The 24,667-nt window shown below is 34.8% G+C and overlaps 1 protein-coding gene across 3 annotated transcripts in view; it reads right to left on the bottom strand.

The window, feature by feature from the left end:
* Positions 1 to 3,697: 3,697 nt before the first annotated feature.
* ESR1 (estrogen receptor 1) overlaps positions 3,698 to 24,667 on the bottom strand; it is a 532,517-nt gene continuing 511,547 nt past the window's right edge. For all 3 annotated transcript variants that reach the window (XM_051997959.1, XM_051997958.1, XM_051997957.1), the window contains 2 exons: positions 14,654 to 14,837; positions 3,698 to 8,675 (listed from right to left, as the gene is read on the bottom strand). In XM_051997959.1, coding sequence (XP_051853919.1) covers positions 8,444 to 8,675; positions 14,654 to 14,837 — 416 coding nt within the window. In that variant the 3' untranslated portion in view covers positions 3,698 to 8,443. The remainder of the gene's footprint in view (positions 8,676 to 14,653; positions 14,838 to 24,667) is intronic.

Below are 24,667 nucleotides of genomic sequence, written 5' to 3'. Positions count from 1 at the left end.
CTGTGCTGAGGAACAGATGATCTCCTCATTTGGGGATTCACCTGGAGATAGTCTGTTTTTAGTCTCCTCAGGGTTTAGGGTCTGCTCTCTATCCGTATAGAAGCTGTCAAGTGTTAAGGTCCTTTTCAATTTTTTGCTCATTTTGTCAGAGAAGAATCAAAGACAAACTAGCAAAGGAAAAAAAAGAAAAAAGCCCTAAATGGAGTCTGCTTTTTTGGAGGGAGGGGCTGGGTGCTGTTACCGAGCTTCCTCTACAGACTGCAGGGGCAGCAGCGAGGCATTAGCAGGACTGTGCTGCGCCTGCGCTCTGAGACTCCAAGAGCGTGCTGAGACACTGTGGGGGGAGGGGTGGCCAGGTCCCAAGAGACTCCAGCTGTTTGGGGTTATATTCTTCACCCCCAGTGTTTTTAGTTTCTCTGCTGGAATACTGACTTGTTGCCAGGGAAAAGTATCTAATCCGGTAGCAAAGTTCTCCCCACAGAGATGGCTGAGATCACACCCCACCCCCTCTCCCGTGTGCTTGGCTGTGAGCTGCCTCCCATGCTCTCGCTGCTGCTGCCTGCCCTCAGCCTGTGCCCAATCTAAAACCGTCCCCACCCTCAAGCAAAAACAGACCTTTCCTGGCGAATTTCAAGAATGGCTTCTCTTGGTAACTATTTGTGGGTTTTTTTTCAGTCAAGCATTAATTCGGAGGCTTATAATGAAATGGATTCTGAGAGAAAATGCGGAACTTACACAGCTGTGTGCCTCCTCTCCGCTATCTTGGCTGGAAGTCCAAGAATCTTTTCCTAATATCTGCCCCATTTCAGCTAGAAAAGGAAAGTTACTAGTTTAGTCCTTAACAAAGTAAGTTCCCTGTTTGTCTATTTTAATACTCATCCTATTTCCTGATTACAGGGACTTCTCCACTGAAATTAGGGTTGTTTGTCTACATTGGGGCACCAACTGTAATGTCCAGACTAGCTCCCTGGAAGGCCTCAAGATCAGCCAGAGTCAGGATAAAATAAAGTCCTAGGTCTTTAGGGGGAGAAGTGGAGAAGGTAGGCGTGGCTTGCCAAAGTTGTATCCTGGATTCTGGAGTCCAGAATCTCTGCCATCTCTCCTCCTTGTCCTACAGCCAAGTGCTTCTCACTTCTCTCCCTTCACCTTCCAATCCTTGACTACAAATATCTTACTACTAAACATTCAGCAAGCACCAATTGTGAGGAAAGCCATCATCTAAATATATGCTAATAGAGCCATCGTGTCACATGGAATAAGTAGCCTTAAGTGCTCTCTTGTCTGATTGAGTTTCAACCCTCTACAGCTTAGCATTTAAAAATAGCCATGAAACCTTCTTATGTTTTATAACTCTTAAATTATTTAGAATTTTAAATTTTTTCCTAGTAAATTTATTTATTTTAATATACATTGCTTATGAATCATGTTAGGAGAGAAAAATCAAAGCAAAAGGAAAAATCATGGGAGAGATTAAAAACAAAAACAGAAAAAAAGAAGTAAACATAGCATGTGTTGATTTCCAATCAGTCTTTGTACTTCTTTATCTAGATGCAGAGGGTATTTTCTATCCAATCTATTGGGACTGTCTTGGATCACTAAAACACTGAGAAGAACCAAGCCTTTCGTAGTTGATCTTTACACATTCTTGCTGTTATTGTATAAAAGGTATTCCTGGTTCCTCTTGTTTTGCTCAGCATCAGTTTTATGTTCAAAGATTTAGAGGTGAAAAGGAACCTTAGTAGTTATCTAGAAGAGTAGTATCAAAATAAAATAGAAATGGGGACCAGTAAACTATATATAAGGAACCCTGCATACACTCTGTTGATATGGAAAACCACACTATGACTTATTGTAATTTTTTTGCAAAATATTTCCAAATTATACTTTAATCTGGTTTGGATTACACTAAGGACCCTTGTTGGTCACATGTAATGGCCCACAGACAACATATTTGAAACCTTTGATCTAGAATAATCCTTCATTTTGCAGCTAACAAAACTGAGACAGATTAAGCTAACTCACCCAATTCACACATGATATCAGAGTCAGCTTTCAAACCCAGTTCTGACTTTTAATACAGCATTCACTTTGCCTAAAGACAGCTATCATTCTCCCATCTCACTTGCTCCCTTCACCTATCACCTCTAGTCTTTTTTTCTTCAAATGAACATTCCTAGTTTAAAAAGTAAGTTCTTATATGACATACACTCAAGGACCTTCACCATCATGGTTGTTATTATTTATCATTTTTAAAAATTTAAATAATGTATCATTGTTTTTGCTAACATGAATTGGCCCAATACTCTAAATGTGGTCTGTCCAGGATGGAATATATCCATGCTTGTCATTTCCTAAAAGGTACAATTTAATACAGCCTAAAATCACATGAGCTTTTTTTAGCTGGTCTAGTGCTAAAGAGGATCTTATAAATTATCTAATCTAAGCTCATTTTATAGTTTAGGAACCTAGATCCTACAGGAGATAATTAATATTACAAAGAGTCTGAGTCACGATTCCCTTTCCCCTTTGCTACAATACTAAAACTGTTTGAGTCCTTTGAACCCTAATTTTCAGATACTTCCCTCAATTACATAAGGCAAGCATCCATTGGATTGCTGTCCTGTATACCCGAGAGACAGGCAAAGAGCATATAGTTATAGATAGTTCTGAGCATCAAGGATGTGCATACTAAGATGTGCATAATACTTTAAGTTAAAACAATGAGGTGTTGATTTTGTAAGATTATCTTACTCAAACCATAATGGTGAAAATGGGCTGCAAATAAGGAAATTTCATCAATTCTGAATTAAATCTATTCATTATCAAATTCAGATGTGTCATATTCCTGAGACAATTCCTGAATTTCACCAGAAAGTAGTGTATATGGTTCTGGAGAACTAAAAGCACATATATTACAACAGTGATGTTCATGCTACTCATCCTTTCAAACTGAAAAACTATTTTTCTGGAAGATTTCCATCAAGACTCAAAAAGATCCAAAAACCCTAAGTAGCAGCAAAGCCATGTGTATGAGTGTAAGTCTGTCCCTAGGGAATTGCAACCCCAGCATTATTCCTTGGACATTGGGCTGTAGAGGCAGGAAGAGAAGAGATTTGAGGTTGGAACCAGTCTCAGATATTTATCAGCTTTGTCACCCTCCCTGGGCAAGTCAATTCAGCTCTCTCAGCTTCGATTTCCTCACCTGCAAAGTGAAGATAATAATAGTAGCTACCTCACATGCTTGATGTAAGGCTCCAATGAAATAATATGTGGAAAGCATTTTGTTAATCTAAAGTGCTATATAAAATTAACTATTTTAATATTATTATTGTTATTATCTGGGACAACATAAAAATTTAATTAATCAGTTCAAATTGTCAATAAAATGGTTATCAAAGTGAATTCTGAAGAAGAAAAGAAGTCACAAAAGGCAACCTGAAGATTGGTAAATATATATATGGAAGAGAGGTTATGGAAGAAAAATTATGATGGAGAAGTTTATGGACTGAATTTCTATTGTGATAATCCAGAGACCTCTTCATAAATCCCATCACACCAAGGTCAGGACTAGGAAAATTGTTAGTTTTCAGTCATTAGAAACTAGAGTTAAGTCTGGGTATGTTTGTGTAAATATATTGCTAGCAGGAAAGGAGAAAAATTAGCAAGAAAAAAACAAGTGTAAAGCAAACTGAGCTGCTTCTGTTTAATTGTTTATTTGAACATCAAAGAGATTGAGAAAATTGTCTACAGGTTTTTGGGTATCCCATCAAATTCTTTACTTTTTAAAGGTGCAAAAGAGGTTTACATGTGTGTTTCATTTAACAAAGCAAGGCGGCAACAAAACAAAATTACATCAAAAAACAGTATGCATCAGCAAAAGAGCAAAATAATCCAGCTAACACATCATGGCAGCTGAGCCTCCTCCCATAAAACAAATACTCTACATAGAAAGACTGTGTAGAGTACACCAAATTTTTTTTTAAAAAAAGCATCAGTATCTGAAGCTGTGAGAGTACAAAGACTGGCATAAGTCACTTGTTAATTCAAGTCACTGTGACCAAGGACCTCTCTTCTTTCACAGAGGGGTCAGTTGTTGGTGGCACCTGGTTTCTTGTAGGGATTGTATGTTGATTTTTCAGGTGCCCTGCTGTATAGCACATACACGCTGAGGATGGACTTGGAACATGGCAGCATTTACATATTTTAAAATTTCAGGCACATTTGGATGCAAAAAAGATAATAGAAACTCTTTTTTTTTTCCTTTAATCTCTGAAAGAGTGCAAAATTGAAATGCTTAATAAAGGCAGCAATCACTTAGAAAATAATCTTCAATGACTTAAAAATAGCCCACATTTTTAATTGACAGAAATACAGCTAGAAAACAGAAGAAAATTGCAATAATGGAAAGATGGATATTTGGTACTCACAATTTAATTCAACTGACTCTAACTGACAATATATTAAATTTCTGGGACACTGACAAAGAAAAGCATGCAGTAAGTATGCATTCAACTCTCAGGACCTGCTCAAAATAGAACAATGATCAATGAGTCAAGACATATCATGACCAGATTGATTTTTTCATAAAAGGGGGTGAGGGGGCTAGTTTCCCTTTGAAAATTTTCCAGTGGATAGATAAGACATTGATCACAACATCCACAGTCATCTAATCTTGTTTTTTTGAGAATGAGCAGGTCCTGGAAAAAGACAATTCAGAGTTGGAAAAAGTCATAAATGGAAAGTGGTTTTAATTGTTTTGTTTTGTTTTTTTTCCTCAAATGATGCTGCCTCAAATCCTTTTTGGAAGTGAGCATAGTATAAGTCCTAAATAAATAAATTTCATGTAGTATTTTAGACCAATCATTTACAACATAGCCATTCTAATGATGGTAGTTTCAGTATGAATTGTCCTTCCCACAAACCAACTCTTCCCAAACAATGTAAAGAGGGAAAATAAATATCATATTGGTGTATTTAAAGCTGAATTATAAATGTGCATGTGTGTGTGTGTGTGTGCATGTGTGCATGTGGGTGTTTTCTCTCTCTAGAAAAGGTATAATCCATAGCTTTGTTTAAACATGGATGAGACAAATCAAATCAAAGACTGCTTTTCCTCAGGGGCTGGCTTTAGCAATGAATGTTGAGTATTGAATTTGGTTTATTTACATCCTCTTGTTACTCTATAGAATTAAACTATCACTCTATTAAATCCATAGCTAGATTGTGGTTAAGAAGAAATGTGGTCCATCTTTTATTTTAATTTTATTTCTCCAGAAAATGTCTCACCTGTCTGAGCCTGAAGCAAGTCCTATTCTTCCTTCCCTATTTCTAAAAGCCCTAAAATGACATTTTTAAGTGATCATCCATTAGAGCAAGTTATCTGCAAGTAGTTTGCGGACAGAGTTTTGATGGCAAATCATTAATATACATTATCCTAACCTGTATTAGAAAGCATTAGACAATTGACAATCGTTATATTGTCCCCCAAAAGAAAAAGGAAGAAGTAAATCCTTACCTTTCTACCTATAAAATTTTCCAGAAAGAAAACTACAAACAATGGATCTCCAAAATATGCCTGAATAAGGAAGAGCAGCCTAAGCTAACAATTGTCAATCACTCACTAGTTGTCATTTTAGTTAAGGCCAGGAAGAAATTTCTAAAATTGTTCAAGACTCAGATATAGCAGACGAATACTTAGTCCATCTGATTTTTTTTTCTCCCTGTCAAACTTAGTGGGATCTTGACATAATTACAAACTCTTTGGATGAGCTAAATAAAATCCTCCATTCTGTTTCTGTTTGGTTTCAGCTAGAATTAAGTCATGTATAGTCCTAGGGTGTTTTTTTTTATTTGTTTTTGTGGGGGGTTTTTTGTTGTTTTTTTTTTTAAAAAGAAAATCCAAGTATAAACATTAAAAAGAATCCACCATCCCAATGGCAACTGTTCACATATATCATTACTATTATTTTGGTAAAAGCAAAATTAGCTGCCCTGAATAGTCTTCCTTCTCAGGTCTAGGCTCTGCTACATGAGATTAACCATCTTCCCATATCCAGCAATAGGCACCGAGATTCATGCTGCTTTTGTGTACTATGGATATAAAAGTTGATATGAAATGTGATTTTCATGTAAATGAACAATCACCAGGCTTTAAATGATGACATACACAGTAAGGTAGCTTGAAGAGTATCTAAGAGCTAAACATTTTGTTGGTTGGTTTTTTGCATGGTAACCCAGTCAACCAAAATCTAGAACACAATTGCTACATTCAATCGTCTGATAAGCAAATGATGCAATTTTAAAAAATATATTACACTATATAAGGTGCTTTTTTCCCCACAAAAATGACAAAAAAGAAAAATATATATATATATATATTTTCTGAACAAATTAGTGATGTAGATAAGTAAAATTGCCCAGAAAGTTAAATGCACATACATATACTGGAAATCAACATTGTTTTATCCCTTCCCATTTCCCAACACTTCCATCACGGCTCACACTGGGTGCCTGGAAATGAACACATTTTAATTTGCTTTCCATACTACATATACGATGAGAATCCCAAGCAGCTGATCCTAGTTGTGATTTGCCAAATAATCTCTCAGTCTTGTTTTGAATTTTAGATTGTGGGCCTCCTAGGGAGGAAGATACCTAACAACAAATGTTTTTCTTAGTGCCCTGGGCCCATATGTGTCCTATTTGTTGTAAAATGAAAATCCCTCATGCTGCAGTTTGACCAGGGAAGAGTTCTTGGAAGGGCTGCCCTTAGGTTGTGAGACCATTTCTTTTTTAATTTAATTAGAAGGATTCCTGTGGCCCTGGGCTAATTTTCCTTTCTTGGCTTGTGAAACAAAGTGGGCCATGGAGAAACTTTTTCTAGGCTGAACTTTGGGGGAAAAAAACAAAGAAATACAATTTGATAAAAGTTTTGTCAGTCCTCCCATTCTTTTTCAAATGAACTAGTCTAAAACATCGAAGCAGCAGCTTGACTACAAGAGCACTCTCTACCCACACCAGAAGCACTAACTTAGTAAACAGTTCGCACAAGGTAAGTGTTCTGGAGACACAACAATGTCAACACTGCTTTTATTAACAAGACAAGATCACTAAGACCCAAGCTAAACTTGCTTAAGGAAAATATTGGAGAAATATAAGAGACAATGAACTTGTTTGTTGGTGACTGGGTGAACCTAGAGCTGGGTTTGAACTCAGAAAACAATTCCATATGAGGTTGAGGATTGCCATGCAGGTACATTTACTCAGACTGATCCCTTTCCTTTTTGTCTGTTTCTCACTCTGTTTCTCCTGGAGTCTTATACATATCTGAACGTAGTGTTTTGTGAATAGTTAACCAGATGTCACTGGCCTAATGAGTCATTGTACTTTCTGTGGAGTCTCACATGCAGCCAGGAGATAATCTACATGAGAAGATACTTTTGTTACTCATAAAAATCCAAATTGTTCACATGGAGCTCTTTGACCAATAAACAAAGGTCCATGCCAAGACAGGTCCAGAAACCAATCTCCTACCAGTTTCTTTAAAAATCATTAAGAAGAGCTGACTAGATTAAACAGTGGGAAGGAGGAGTTTAGTATGTGCATGGGAAGTTCAACAGGGACAAACTTGCCTATAACTATTAACAATGGCAAGCATGAATTAACCAGAGATCACTGCCTCAAATGCAATGCATGCATCCTCTAGAACACTGTCTTCAGTGATGCAATTCTCCGCAAGCCCTAGTATCTGATGCATTAAGCCCACAGAGCTTTGGCAATGAGGATCAACATATAAGACTGGATGCATCTTGTATTGTTAAATGGAAAGAAATAATCACAGGACCATTTTACTATCACCATGCAAATAGAGCAAAAGCTGTAGAATATGAATGTAATAAAAATGATACATTTCTATAGGAATACAAGAGTAGGCTATAATTAACCCATGACCTATCCTTTCCTAAGCCAGCAGTTAAAGAAGCGAGTTTAAATTTGTGTGAGCGGCTCATTCTTAGAGCCAACCAGCAAAAGGCATGTGCTTAAAGAACTGTTTCCTGCCTACTTCCTAGGTCAGGGCTTCAACATGGCTTTAAAGCAAAGGGCCAATTGAGACCCAACTCTTAGGCTGAGCTCAGTTTTAAAGAGCTACAGGAATCCTTAAGCTAATTAATGCAGCAAAGGGGGGGGGGGGGCGGAAAGAGCCATTGCAAAAAAATTACAAGTAACTTGGCCCTGGAATCCCTGTTGGTTATTTGCAACAACTGAATGTTTGCTGTTGAGAATGGTAGCAAGCAAATGAATGGCCACTCATATTCAAAATCACTGGTGATGGATGCATACTGGAGTGTGTTTATGTGATATTATTTAGCTTACGTGATGCATGAAGTTGATATTATGCTGCTGGGATTCTCAGAACCTCCTGGGATTTGAGCCTCAGGAGCTCTTAGATTGTGGTAGGGAAACTCTCCTCATCCCTTGTGATATAATAGGTTTGCAAGGAATGTGATGAAGTTGATGCAGTTGCTAGCTGGTTCTGGTTGTCTTCCTCCATGGGGGCACCCCCTCTGTTCCCTGGTGCATGTAAGCGGTGAGCATCCAGCATCTCCAGGAGCAGATCATAGAGTGGGACCACATTCTTGCACTTCATGCTGTACAGGTGCTCCATTCCTTTGTTGCTGTGGTTTCAAAGAAAACATATTAATGGTTATGAGTTTAGCTCAGTAACTGTCCAGATAAGTCAATCAATGAATCAATAAACATTTATTTATTTTCATTTCAAGCATCAAAATTTATATTTATTATTATATAGCTAATTAACAACAGCATTTCATAGGTAGACCACATTTAACATGGACATGTTCTATTTACATAAATTTAACCCATATTCTATTCAAATCGGTCTAGAGTATTTGTATAACCACCAATTTCTTTTAGAAAATCTTGATCCAGGCAGAGTTTGTATTATATTTACATTTTTAAAACTCTCAAGTTGTAGGTATTAGTCAATCAGTTAAAAAGACCACATACTAAAATAGAGGAGAAATAGATCAACTTACTTGAACAGCTGTATTTTATTTATTTGTAGTGGCAACAGAGACTAATTCTCTACCATTTTTGGTTTATTTTCAGTATATCTATTCATTTCCATCCATTTTTTAGAATTTATTTTGTATTTTTCCATAGTTACACATAAAACAATGTTTTAACATTTGCTTTTAAAACTTTGAGTTTCAAATTCTCTCCCTTTTTCTCTCCTCATGTCCTCTCAATTGAGAAATCAAATAATTCTATATAAGTCTGCATGTGTAGTGAAGCATTTATTTAGTATCTATTATAGACCAGTTAACCAAAGGTAGAAAAAGGAAAACCGAAGTTACCTCTCTACTGGTCTGTCTTCAAACCAGGCCCAGCCCTTAAACTCTTTAGACCTTTTCTCCTTTACCTTCTAGATACCATCACTTTTGATTCCCCTACCTCCCAGCTTTTCAAATCCCTTTTAAATGTTATCATTGCTCATTAGAATTTAAGGTCCTCATAAAAAGGGCAATATGCACAGATGTTTATAGCAGTGTTTTTTGTAGTGACAAGGAACTGGAAACTGAGAAGATGCCTATCAGCTAGGGAATAGCTGAATAAGTTAAGGTATGTTAATGTTATGGAATATTATTGTTCTATAAGAAACAATCAACAGAATAATTCAGAGAACGGATGCTGAGTGAAGTGAGTAAAACCAAGAGAATATTTTACACAGCAACAAGATTATGTGATGACCAATTGTGATGGATGTTGTTCTTTTCAACAATGAGGTGATTCAGGCCAATTCCAATAGACTTGTGATGAATAAAGCCATCTGCATCCAGAAAAAGGACTGTTGGGACTGAATGTGGATCATAAGATATTTTTTCACCTTTTTTGTTGATGTTTCCTTTTTTTTGTTTTTTATCTTATTTTCCCCTTTTTGATCTGATTTTTCTTGTGCAGCATGATAAATGTGGAAATATGTTTAGAAGAATTATACATGTTTAATATATATTGGATTACTTGCTGTCTAGGGAAAGGGTTGAAGAAAGGGAGGGAGAAAAATTTGGAATACAAGGTTTTTCAAGGGTGAATGCTGAAAATACCTTTGCATGTATTTTGAAAATAAAAAGGTACTATTTTTTAAAAAAGAGTTTAAAATGCTTGAGTAAAGGGGATTTTTATTCCCTAAATTTAGCATAGAACCTACCTCAGTAAATATTCAATATGTGCTTTATTCTTTCTCTGTGTTTCTATCTCTCTGTATGTCTGTCTCTGTTTCTGTCTCTGTTTTTCTCTTTCTCTTCCTCCAGCCTTCACTTCCTCCCTCTTTCTCTCCTTTCCTCCCCCCCTCTCTGTCAGATCATGTTTATTTTCTCTACTACACAGAGTGAGTAAAGTCATCCAGATATCCCAAGATTTTTAGCCTTTGGCTTAAGTGTACTATTTCTTCTTTTTCAACTCATAGTCCCTGAAGGTCCAAAAGAAAGAGTTGTAGGACCCATCAATGTAGTCAAGAATCAGATTTAACCACTCTTCTGCTTTGTTATTGTTGTTTAAAGAAGCCCAAAGCCCATAATGAAGTCTGCACCTGCTGTAACTAATAACTCACCTCAATGTGGAACCTGAGTTTATTCTGATAACCAAGTCATTACAAATGAAGTCCTTCCATCATCCATATATGCTTTTTGTTTATTTGTTTAGTAGTGTCAGTCATGTCCAATCCTTTGTGACCATTTGAAGTTTTCTTGGCAAAGATAATGGAATGGTTTTCCATCTCTTCCAATATATGTAGTCTCCCAGAATTAGAATGCAAGCTCTTTGAGAGCAGTAACTATTTTTTTTATATATCCCTAGCCCCTAACAGAGTACTTGTCCATAATAACAGCATAACAATCTTTTAACCTTCTGCCATTGTATCCTTAAGTTTCTGTGAAAGATAACTAAAGAATGTTGGATAATCAATAAATTGCCACCCTTTTCAGCTCCCCAACTCTAGCTCTTTCTTCACAAAAGATGTCCAACCAAAAAAACTTATTTAGCTAATCTTTAGAGCTCCCTGTGGTAAATAGCAAAAGGATAATAGAGTCACTAAGGTGTGGAGTGAATAGAGCACCAGGCCTAGAATTAAGAAGACCTGAATCTTCTGATCTTAGATATTTACTAGCTGTGTGACCCTGGACAAGTTATTTAACTCTTATTGCCTCAGTTTCCTCATCTATAAAAATGAGCTAGAGAAAGAAAAGAAAAATCACTCCCACCTCAAAGAAAATGCCAAATAGGGTTATAAAGAGTTGGTCTAGACTGAAATGACTGAACAACAATAAAATAGAGCAGAAAGTATACACTTCATTAGTTCTCAAAAATCTGACAAGAAACTAGAGAAGAGCATTTGAAAAGTAGAACCAAAGTATCATCATCGCAGCAGCTGAAATTCAATTTCCTAATTTTTTTGTTATTTTAATTAAAGTATTGTCAAATGCTTTCTGGGTCTTTCAATTTTCTTCATGGTAGAAGCAAATAAATCCCATTCACAGTTTAAATTTAGTATAAGTTTCTTGAGAAAAAGCACATGATAGGGGTCAAGTTGCAGCCCAATATAGTTTGTAGAATAAATGGTCATCAGAATACTACTTCATTTTCTGTCATATCATAACATTTAAAACTTTAAACATTTCCTGTTTGTGGCTTTTCATAGAATTCTGGCAAAGATTCATAAACCCATGTTTCCCAGTTCTGTAATCCCCTTGCTTATAAACTGTATTAGGAATGAACAAAAGTTGTATTTAGAATACAAATCTATATCTTTGATAACTAACTAATCAGGCATCTTTTAAAAAGACTAGAATGGGTAGCTAGATGGTACATAGATAGAGTGCCAGACCTAGAGTAAGAAAGACTCTTCTTCATGAGTTCAAATCTGTCCTCAACAGTGTGTGTGACTCTGGTCAAGTCACTGAACACGTATGTGTCTCAGTTTCTTCTTCTGTAAAATGATTTGGAAAAGGAAATAGCCAATCACTTCAAGATCTTTACCAAGAAAACTCCAAATGGTCACAAAGATCTGGACATGACTAAAATGACTGACCACAAAAGGTCAGAGAAGCAGCATGGCTCCAAATCCATGAAGATGGATTTTCGTCCTACCTCTGACACGTTCTGACTATGTGAATCTGAGCAAATCACTTAATTCTGAATCCTAGGCAACTCTCTAAAACTAGTAATTGAAGAAAGATGCTAATCTCTACTGGCAAAAGAAGTTTCTTCTTTTATTTGTTATCAATACCAATGAAAACACAAGTTTGATTTCTAATTCTAAAAGTTTCAGAGAAGTATTAACAATATTGAAACCGTCCTTTCTGAAAACAAACAGGAAATATATGCATGGTTTCTACCATATTTTCATTCTAGTAGAATGAAGAAAAAATGTACTTCCTTCAAGACTGAGGTCAGTGTCTCAAAAGGCATATTTTAAAAATTTTATTATAGTTTTTTTTTATTTACAAGATATATACATGAGTAATTTTTCAGCATTGACAATACAAAACCCAAAAGGCATATTTTAGAAAAGAACACTTAGTTATAATCCTCCTTCTCCCATCTACTCCATCCTTTTCTGGTATTCCTTATCAACAGAAGCAAACTAAGTGGAATTTACCAGTTAGAAATCTGTGCTAAGCAAAACAGCCTTTCCCTTTCCTACCTTCTGAACCATAAGTATTCCTTCAGAATTAATAGGAATCTCAGAAGTCGTTTAGTCCAATACTCTCCACACTACTGAATGCAGACTTTGGAATTGTAGACTACAAATCACAGCTTCATAGACTTCATGGAAGAGACTTCAAAAGTCATCTAGTTCAACCCCTTGTTTTACAGTTAAAGTAGCTGAGACCTAAGGATATTAAATAACTAGGCCAATGCAATAAAAGTCACATCAATTCATATGATGAATACATTAAAAGCAAATATGTCTAGCAAATATATATATATATATATGACTTTTACTCAAATCGATGTAGATGCTTTTATGATTAAAAATAAAGTGCTAATTCATTTGAAAATCTTACTAAATTTATAGTGGCTTTTGGCTATCAGACATTTTCTCAGTGAAAAATACTATTAATGCAACTTTTATTATATTAGAGGATTATGAATATTTTTGATGTTATAAGGGACTCCCCATGCTCAGAGGGTTAGTATCAATAGCGACCACCACTGCATTAACCCTAATAAGTAGCTAATTTGAAAACTTCAATGAGGGGAACCCACTGCCTTCTGATTCCACTTTTCAATATTTCTTCTTGTTAGAAATTATTACATCAATCTGAAACCTGCCTTTGCAATTTCTACCCACTGTAACTAATCTTGCTCCCTGAGGTCAAGGAGAATAAGTTCTTTTTCATGTGCAATGGCAGCATGGCATGTTTCAATATTTGAAAACAGCTATTTTATTTTGTCTTCTTTAGGCTAATTATCTCCATTTCTTTCAACTAATCTTTAAGTAACATTGGCCCTAATCTCCTATCTTTGTTACCCTCCTTTGGATGTATTCCAGCTTGTCAATGATCTTCTCAAAATGTGATTACTAGAACTAAACAATAGGTAGGTCACCTTTTTAAACCTCTGTTTAATCAGGCAAATGAGCATAATAATGCTTGCAGTAGCTTTCATACATGATTGCTCTGAAGAAAGCATTTATATATGTGTTTTATAAGTGTGAATTTATTATGTTTGATTATTTTCAACTCTTAGATTTGAGCTGACTCTCTTCCTTCTCTCAATAATTCTTTAAGAATCAATAGAGGCTCTTTACAATAGAAAGTATTGGTAGCAAATTGTATTTTTTTTTCCTTAAGTCATGGCTCAGGAAAGGATCTCAGGATTCAAGTGAACTGTTATTTATTTAAAATCAATTATTTAAGCTGTAGTATATGCAAAGCACTATGTTAGGCACTATGGAGTTTACAAAGATGTTTGCAACAATCTAATTGGCATTAGGGATACCGAGAGGTGAGGCCTAAATATTTTTTTATTCTTTTCCAGTACAATCAAACAGTCAACTCTTTTCTTCCTTTCTATGGAATTTCTGGAAAGGGGGAAAGAAGCTAAGATTCTAGGATATTCTTCTCATAATGATCAAATAATACTAAAATATTCCACCCAAATGGGTTTATCTCTCTTATATTTCCATTACTGCTGAAATTCTCTAGCATCTACAATGAAGAACTAGAATGTCCTCCTTATTTCTAATCAGTTGCAATCTTCACTCATCACAGTTGTATGTAATTCAATCCCTCGAATTCTAAGAAGAAAACTTTTTGGACATAGGACTTGGAACACATCATGGCCACTTTCTGCTTTTATTCTGATGACATAGGGTTTCCTTCTATCAATAATGATGTCAGTGGAGTGAATAACCATTCTAAGACTTTGTGAAAGACAGCAAATATAGAGTAATTGTCAGCTCAATTAACTGTCTACAATCCAACTACATGCAGTACATTTATGGGATCAGCAAAGACAAACAATGGTGACAAGTTAATGGCCTTTTGTCATAAGGGAAAAAGTGAAGGCAAGATCTTAGTTCTGTGATAAATGCCAATGCAGAAAACTACAATCCATTGAGGTGACTCACCTCATGTGCCTGATGTGGGAAAGGATCAGAAGGAGCTGAGCCAGCCGCCGGTGCTGTTGTTGCAAAGAAAGACCAGCTTTGGCCATCAGGTGAATCAAAGTATCTGTGATCTTATCCAGGACTCGGTGAATGTGGTCTTTTTCTTCCAAAGATTTCAAAGTGCTAGAGAGAAATGTGTACACTCCTATAATAAAAGAAACAAAAATCCAACTTAATGTGCACTCTAGGTTTGGTTAAAAGTACTTATACCAAATCTTTATATAAAAATTGTATTGTCTTCTTTTGCTTTCATATAAGCTTGATTTCCAGATGTGTCCCTCCTCCCTTCCTTACTCCCTGTAAGCCATCACTTAAAAAAAGAGAATTAATACTTTTTAGCTTATTAGCAAAACTAATCAACATATCAACAATGTTTGATATGTTCCATACTATAGACCTGCAATTCTATAGAAAAGGAAGGAAGGCTCTCTTTTAGTCATTACTATTACATAGGGATGAGTTTCATTTTGTTGTTTCTGTTTTTCCATTTACATCCTAGTAGTGATTGTTCCCTCAATATTTTATGCCTTCATGATTTCATTGATGTGGACAAAACCACTCCTCATATATTAGATCTAGAAGTAGAAGTGACCTTAATAACATAGGGAGAATGAGTAATTTGGCATTGTTTCACTTCCAAACAACAGAATGAAGGTATTAGTAGACTGTTGTATGTCTGTCAGTCTTACTTCTCCAGAAATAAGAGAAATTTCAAGAGGATTTTCTAGGAATAGTGCTAGAATCAGCAGCACTACTGTTTACTGTGTTGACTTTAGGGACAACCACCATAATAAACTCTCACCCCTTTCTATGATGCCCAACTTAGTTGTAAACCTTTTCCATTGCACTGTTTTATTACATGGAAGTTAGGGAGAGGAAACTTTTGTGTCTAAAGCTTACAAATATGAGATAGAAGAAGGAATATAGACCAGAGTTGCATTCTGTCGAGATCTTTTTTTCCTCTTTCCAATACGGGAATGGTCACACTTAGATATATCTTATTTGGGTGTATTCTCTAAGTATATCCCTGCCATTTTCCCATCATAGTGCAGGGTACTAGCCCTTAGGTCCCATTTCCAGTTTGAGACCAGGTCCCATTCAATATCAGTATGACAAAGGTCTTCTTGGAATTCTAATAGTGTTGATGGGAAGGGTTAGACAGATGAGAAGAAAAAGAGTGTTAGAAAGGGACATGACTCAGACATACTTGGTCTAAGTAATAGCTAATTAATAAAAATAATTGATTAAAATAGAACTCTATATTCCTATAACTGCTGTTGTTCATAGTTAAATTGTTAGAAAAAGTCATGTACACCTATTCCTTCCATTTCTTCTCCTCTCATTTTATCATTTGCAGTCTGGCTTCCAACCTCACCACTCAGGTGAAACTGCTTTCTCCAAGAGCATCAAAGATCTCATTGTTAAATTTCATAGCTTTTTTGTAGTTTGTATCTTTTTTAGCCTGTTTGGAGCTTTTGGGACTGTTGAGTTCGCTTTCTAGGAGATGGAGAGAAATGGAGAGAAATTTGAGGTGTGGAAAGCAATTAGAAGACTATTTCAATAATCAAAACTGAATAAAAAAAACTAAGAGGTAATAAGAACCTTAACCAAGTTGATGGACATATGAATAAAGAATATGAAATGATGCTGCGGAGTTACAGCAATTGGTTTGGAGTGAGAGAGGGTGAGGAATTGAGATTAATTTTAAAGATGAGTACCTGGTTGGAAGGATGACAGTACCGTCAACAGAAATAGAGAAATTTGGAACAGAGATAGGTTTTTGAGAAAGATGATATGTTCTGTTTCAGAAACAGTGAGATCGAGAGATCTACAGGACATCCATTTTGAAATATCCAGTAATGTCACCAGCAGGCAACTGATGATGCATGACTGGAGTACAAAAGAGAATTTATGACTGGATATTTAGATTTGGGAATCATTTGTATAGAAGTTATAATTAAGGTCATGGAGCCAATAAGGTGAATAAGAGAAAATAGAGGGAGATAAGAGAAAAGGACTAAGGCTAGGACTTTGGCATACTTTTACCAATGGAATATGATAAGGATGATGAACTAGACAGGAGACTGAGGAATCATCAGCCAAAAATTAAATGAGAAGAGTGTCATCATGAAAATCCAAAAATGAGACATTATTCATGAGAAGATGGAGGTTAATAGCATAATCAAGAAGGCTGATTTGGCAAGTAAAAAATTTCTGGTAAATCTGGAGAAAATAATTTCAGTTGATTAATGATATGTGGTCAGACACCAGATTGCAAAAAGCTGAAAAGTGAATAGGAGCAAAGAAATTAGAAATAATGTGTATAAGCAACATTTTTTAGGAGTTTGGATATGAAAGGGAGAAGAAAACTGAGGTGATAATTTGAGAGAATGGTAGGAGCTAATGAGGGTAGATATATTTTTTGCTGGTTATTATATCCATATTATGGATGAGAAAACTAAGGCTCTAAGATATTATGTCCATGGTCACACAAATCGCAATGTCTAAGATAAGAATTAAATTCATATCTTCTTTACTCTAATACCAGCATTCTATCCAAAATACCACACTGATTTTCTCTGCTCTTATCATACCCTAGAAGGAGTCTTATTTATTTGTTTATTTGTTTGTACATGATAAACTAAACACTATATTCTAAGTTTTTTGAAGTCAGGAACTATAATTTTTTTCATCTTGTATCTGACATCTGAGCTATTGTTTCATCACACTTTGCTCAGAGTTAGTGATTTAATAGAAACTTTGTTGAAGTAATTTTTACAGATGAGAAAATTAAGGCTCAAAGAGTTAAAAGTGGTTTGACAAGTGATAGCCAGATAGTGGAAAAGATAGAATTCAAACCCAGTCTAGTACAGTTCTATTCACATGAAATTATTTGTGGAAAGTGGTTCCTTCTACGTATTTACCTTTAATCTGAGTGTCTGTAGAACATGGTATTGACTTGAACATCCTTAATGCTAATATTTCATATAAGCTTCTTCCAATAGAAGCATAATTCTTGGCACCATTATTTCTGACACTTGTACATTATCTTGTGAATATGGGCCTTGTTCTTCCCTGACCACAGAGAAGTATGTCAATAAAATGTTTACTACTTTCATATTCTTTTGAATTTTCACATTTATTTTGAAGTTACAGTGTTTAAGGAATAACCTTTGCATTTTGGAAAAATCACTTTCCTTTACTGACTCATTCAATTCAGACATTCTCAGGAAAAAAGACTATTGTTATTGTTCCAATCTGGAACAAGTAAGCTTCTCAAACTCACAATGTCATTACAAGAATCAAAAGATTACAATGTAAAGTGCTTTACAAGCTTAAATGCTAAAGAAATGTTAGTCAAAATTATTATTATTAACTTGTTCTTATCAGAAAATATTTCCATGCCTCATAAATACACTTAAACCAAAACCTACCTTCTTCTTTCCTGTTGAAAGCAGCTATCACATTTTTGTCTGGTAAAAAAAAAAATCTAAGCAGTTGTGCCCCTGTGCCACCCTCAATCCCATGAAGCCATTTCAGAGAAACAATCAAAATATTCAAATTTCCAGAATGCTACAGGTAGTCTGTCTGCTGATGGTAATGAATAAGAGCAAAACAGGCTTCTGGCAATTTTCATGCTTCAATTGTTTTACCCATCCTGGATTCCTATACCATTATTCCTTCCAGCACTGATGCCAGCCATTAAATAATGAATGCCTCAAGAAATATTCATGCAACCAAACCAGTTTTAGCAACTTAGAAGGCTGCTCAAGTTCTAAAACAAGAGAAAAAATTGGCACGTCATTATCCATTTCTGAAGTATTGCTGACATGCCTGAGCTTTGACATATCTTGAATGTCACAGCCAAAGATGAGAGATTTAGAAACAATTCATAATTCCAGAGGAGAAAGTCCAGTGGTGGACATTAACATAGAGTGAAACCACATGGATCTCCCAAATGGAAATGATCCCAGTCTCTTGCTTTCTCTCCTTTTTCTGAACTTTTAAAGACAGTTGTTGTTACTCAAAGTCTAAAGCACATGAGAGTTAGTGGGAGGAAAACATATATTATACTTGGAGAGTGAGATGGTTATGCCACTGATAAGGTACTTAACTACTCTCCATAAAATCTACTCTGATTTCCTATCATTGATGTGGAAGTAACCCTAATTAGATTTTCAGAGGTTACAGTAGGATAAGCTCTAGTTAAGTCTTCTAAGCTACAAACTCATGATTCTAGACTCATATTGAGTCTGAAGTATGAAATTTGAGCATGAAGCCCAACCAAGCTAAATATGGAGAGAATCATTAATACATAGATTGGAAATTAGGTCCTTATTCTTTTTTTACTAGTAATTTGTTAAACCAGGGTAGGGAATATCCATGGGCAGAATAAGGCTGGTGAAATCATTTACTAAGGCAAAAGCAAGAGATGATGAGCTGAAAGTTAGGTACAATAAAAGTTAGGTACAATACCTCCCTTTACTTGAATTCTGTAAGTTGATAATTTTGTATCCAAATGACCCTTCACAGAAAAAAAAAAGATTTTCATCCCTGCATTAAATGATGAAAAAAGGTCTTTAAATGATCCCTTCTACTTCACAGAGATACAGAATCTCAGAATGGGTAAGTGATCTCAGAGATCATCTGGTCTAAGCAATACCTAAATAAGTCTCCTGTTGGGATTTGGGAGCCACCTGCCAGTGACTGCTAGAGGTCTAACTCAGACCTGTAGAATGGATCTCTTCATGTGAGAGGATGATGATAATGACAATGATGATGATGATGATGATGATGATGATGATGATGATGATGCAAGGAAAATGAGAGGCAGTTGCTGTTCACTGACCTCTCTCCTCTTCCCTCTAGCATCCAATTTTTTTTTCATTCCCAATCCACAAGGAACATCTGTGAATGCTCTCAGAGAATTGACCTGCCCCTTCACTTAGGCATGGTCCTTCACTATCTCCCTTCTATAAAACACCTAATAAGTGCCTGTCTAGAGTTTGGAAGACTTCTAGCTCTAAGAAACTACTTATGAATATCCAAGGTCATCAGTTCTATTTTTCTGTCATCATAAGTATGAGGAAGAAGATTTTCCTTACATCAAATCTAATTCTACCACTCTGCAACTCCCACCCTTTATTCTTGGTATTATCCTCTAGACGCAAGGAGTGCAAATCCAATCCCTTTTCCATATATCAACTCATTAAGTGTTCTTTTTCCTCATTCAAACATCCTTAGGCCTTGAAACAATTACTGTATAAGATATGTATAGTGTAAACTCGAGGTTCTTCATCATCCTAGTTATCTTTCTTTAAAACTCATCAGCTTTTCAGTGTTCTTTCTAATATATGGTTACCAGAATGTACATAATGCTTCAGACATGGGCTGATATACAACAGAACACAATAGAATTATTCCTTTCCCAATCTATATTTTATATATCTTTTAATTCAGTTTAAAATTATACAAACTTATTTTTGTTATTACTTTCTTTACTTATTTTGCAGTCCACTCATACCATCAGATCTTTATCAGATGAACTATGTAGCACTGTTTCTCGATATCATTCTTGTAAGTTGATTTGTTGAACCCAGATGTAATTCCTTACATTTACTCATAGTCAAATTCATTTTGGAATCATAGACTAAGATCTGGAAGACATCTCCAAGATCATCTAGCCCAACTTCCTTATCTTACAAATTTTAAAAAATGAGACTCACAGAGATCAAAGGGGTTGCTCAAAAGTCAGATTGGCCCAACATCAAAATCATTAAGAATTTTTAAAATTGTGATTTCGTCATTTAATGATATAATTATTTTTCTAAGTTTTGTGTCACCTAGAAATCTGATAGGCATGTCACCAGTCTCTTTATCTAAATCACTAGTAAAAATAGTAACTAGTCCAGAATTAGATCTTTTTTCAAAATAACACTGAACCACCAGTGATTTTTTCATTGGGCCAAGCCATTCAGCTAGTTTTGAATCCAATTAACTATACCATTACTTAGTCCACTTCTCACTCTTATAAAAAATAGTATGATAGCCATCTAAGCAAATATCTCCATTTCTCTAAAAATAATAGTCTAAAAGTGATCTGTCACAAAGAAATAAGATTTGTCTGTCATAACTCAGAGCCAGTAGTGGAATCATGGGAAAAGAGTCAGTAGGCACTAAGAGACTGTATACAGTTCAATGAATAGTAATTTCATAGTTGTTACATCCATTGTAACACTGTTTCCAATGATAAAAAGTGAAATATCTGTGAAACAATTGAACCACATAATAAATAAAGTGATAAATGAAACCAAGAAACAAAAATTAAGTTTCAGCAAATAGACGCATAATTAATAGATTCTTCACTAAGACATTATACAAAGAAGCTAATAGTACTTGTTTTATGATGCACATCAGGTCAACATGTTGCAGTATTTCATAGAACTATGATCCTATGAATGTTCTTGATGAGCATAAATAAAAAGGACAAATGTTGCAGCTTCTGTCAACATGAGTTACACAAGATGAAAGGATAAAACACTTCTATGAATAACTTGATGAAATTACCTAATTCAAAACTGATACACAGTGATTCTAAAATTCTAAAGTGGGCACAGAGAAGAGTGGCAGAAAGTGTGTTGGACAGTATGGTTTAGGTATTAGAAATGAAAGTGGTAAAGCCCTTAACAATCTGGGTCAGCCTTCCTTTCCAGGCTTATTCAATATTATTTCTATTAATACTATGTTCCAATCAAATTTAGCTTATTTAATAATATGGTATAATCTCAATGGTGCCATATTGTTATACCTCCTATACAACATTCCACATTCCATTTCTTAGCTTTGTACACAACTGTCCCCCAATTTGATAATCTACTTCCTCTTTTCTGATTCCTCTTAGAATTTCTAGTGACTGCTAGAGCTCAGGTCCAGTGTTACCTCACTCAATAGCCTGTTCTGATCCTTTCATGGATAGTGTATTCCAGCAAAATTGCATTGATTTTCTTTTAAATAAATTTTGAATTATTATATATGTGGGTATATTTGTGTATATGTATGTGTGTTCTGAAATAATGCATAATCCTTACATGCAGGGATTGTCTTTTTATTTCTTTTTTTTTCTTTTAAATCCTCCATACCTAGAATAGTGACTAGCAAAGTGTTCATTATAGACTAGTTTATTATAGACTATACCAAAGCTTCTGCACTAAATATTTTTTTAAATGCTTTTTTTTCAGAAATAGTTGGGAAGCCCTGGGCATGACAAGCACCAAATCACATCACCCTCACCAATCCACCAATCCCCAAAACTACTCACATATCCACACACATGAAATTGACCCTTCTTTAACAATTAGGAAGCAATTGATTCCTGATGTGGGATTCCTATCAGAATTAGTTACCATGTACAATTATACTATCAATGATAATGTAGAAAAGTAAAAATCAGTGTGAAGAAAAATGAAAAAATGAACTAAGACACACTACATATAGTGGTGACAGCATCAACCTGACATTTCTTTAAAAGCCACTGATGGTGAGAAAAGGTAAATAGAGAATATATAGTTATATCTGATGACTCAAAATTCTTGGTGTAGTTTTAAGTTTTAAATTTTGTTTATATTTATTTATTTTTATGAATTTTGAGGAACCTATGTTTAATTATAATAAGACAGGCACACTAGCATTATTCATTGTATGGGTATAACAGTTTCTAGATGACACTTTCTCAGGTCACTGAATTGGTAGAGGAGTTCCTCTTGCTTAACTACCTCAATCACCTGTTTTATCTCCATTAGGCTATTTCTTATTAGATCTTTGTCAACATTGTTGTGGATATATCAGAATCACATTTGAGGGATGATCTGAAGGCTAGGATTCACAAATGTAATCTTTTCAGTCACTGAGTAGCAGCTGATGAAAAATTTTACAAAGTTCAAGATTGACTAGAAAAGAGGATAAAATAAGATAAGATATATTTATGCTTAATTTTAATAAGAAATGTCAATATTTTAATATTACATAAATTACCTTTCAAAATTATTTTTGCAAATCTGGAACATTCATCCTTATGAATTTATAAAAATATAAACTGTACTAAGACTTTTGGGACATCCTGAAAAACAATCCTGATTAGCACTATTTTTCATGGAAGAAATATGTGAAATATGCCATATGTGAGATGTGTCACTAATTGTTGTCATTCAGTTGTTTTCAGTTGTGTCCAACTCTTCATGACCTCATTTGGGGTTTTCATAGCAAAGGTACTAGACTGGTTTGCATTTTCTTCTCTCAGATCATTTTACAGATACGAAAACTGTTTGTGGAGGCAAACTGCGTCAAGTGAATTGCCCAGGGGTTACACAGCTAGTAAGCATCTAAAGCTGGATTTGAACTTAGAAAGATGAGTCTTCCTAATTCCAAGCCATATACTCTATTCACTCATCAATCTAGCCCCTAGCTGGTATCATGAAATCAGAATTCAAATTCTACCTCAGATACTCATTATTTTTATAACTTGAGAAAGTTGTTCATCCTCTCAGAATTTTAATTCTTCCATCTTTAAAATGGATATAATATTACTTGCATTCCCTATTTTGTTGGTTGTGAGATATATTTGCTAACTTTATAACTCTATGGAAATGTGTTATTGTGTAAAGCAGCCAAGAAAGTAAGTGCATGAAAAAATACAGAAAAACCCTCAGCCAGCAAGCAATAGTTCTTGCCAAGTTTAGAAGCAGTCAGTGACAGTATTAATTTAGAATACAAACTATTTGTAAAATGCTATGGTGAAAGATGGCATAATATTAAACACATCATCATTAAAAAAAAAACATAAGCAGAAATTAGTAAGAAGAGACAAGAGGAAAATAGATCCAAAAATGGGGGGGGGGTGATATTATAAAACAAGAACTATCATCCCTCAGACTTTTCTCAGCTTTGAGGTGTTTACATATATATTTATATATGTCTATATATACACCCATATATATCTCATATATATATATATATAAACACACACATATATAGACATACACACCATATGGAATATATATGTGTATATATATATTACATATACATGTCAGATATATAGATATATGTCTCAGCTGGTTGAGTATTGCTGAAATGCTTTTTTACTTCATTCTTAAAAAAAAAAATTTCATTCCAAGAATCCCTTACTGGTTATGGGAGGACAACCATAAAAGTTTTGAAATAAGATATTATATATATATATATATATATATATATATATATATATATATATATATACACACACACACACATCCAAAACTATATTAGTAATGATATCTGGAAATCTCCAATTTGGAAAGATGACGAAGCAGTCTGATCACTTCTTTAAAGGGATTTTTTTTTCCTCATCTGGTAGGCAGAAGCCCTCAAGTAAATTTAAGAAAGAGCTAAAAATATGTTGTCTAACTAGCCCTGAGGCATATGGTTCAGATAGTCTCCTTCTAAGAAAATATTGACACTTCATCAAAAGAGCAGAGTCAGGAAGAAGTAATGGAGATAAGTAGTTTGATGAAAGCTAAAAAAAAAAAAAAATAGAATAAGCACTAAAGGCTAGCTGGAGAGAAAAATAGATGGAGTCATATCTCTTCCTTATTGAATCCAAATAATTTATGACTCCAATGTTAAGTTGAAAAAGACTTTCCATATGTGCACCTCTTAAAAAACTTCACCTACTACTAAAATAACCCTATCACCCCCTTTCTTGACATGTTATCATCTTATCTGATAAAAAATTTTGGTCTACATTTTCCCCCTGTGTAATTATTATCATCATCATTATCATCATAAAAACTAACATTTATATAATACATACTTTATGCAAGGCAGTGTGCTAAGTGCTTTATAATTATAATTTTATGCCATTCTCACAATAACCCTGGGAGATAAGTACTATTGTTTTACAGATGAAGAAACTGAGTAAAATGGAAGATAATTGATTTTCCC

This window comes from Antechinus flavipes, chromosome 4 (assembly GCF_016432865.1).
Source record: "Antechinus flavipes isolate AdamAnt ecotype Samford, QLD, Australia chromosome 4, AdamAnt_v2, whole genome shotgun sequence".
Taxonomy (NCBI): domain Eukaryota; kingdom Metazoa; phylum Chordata; class Mammalia; order Dasyuromorphia; family Dasyuridae; genus Antechinus; species Antechinus flavipes.
The sequence above is the reverse complement of the archived record's forward strand: the minus strand, read 5'-3'. Positions and strand labels throughout refer to the sequence as shown.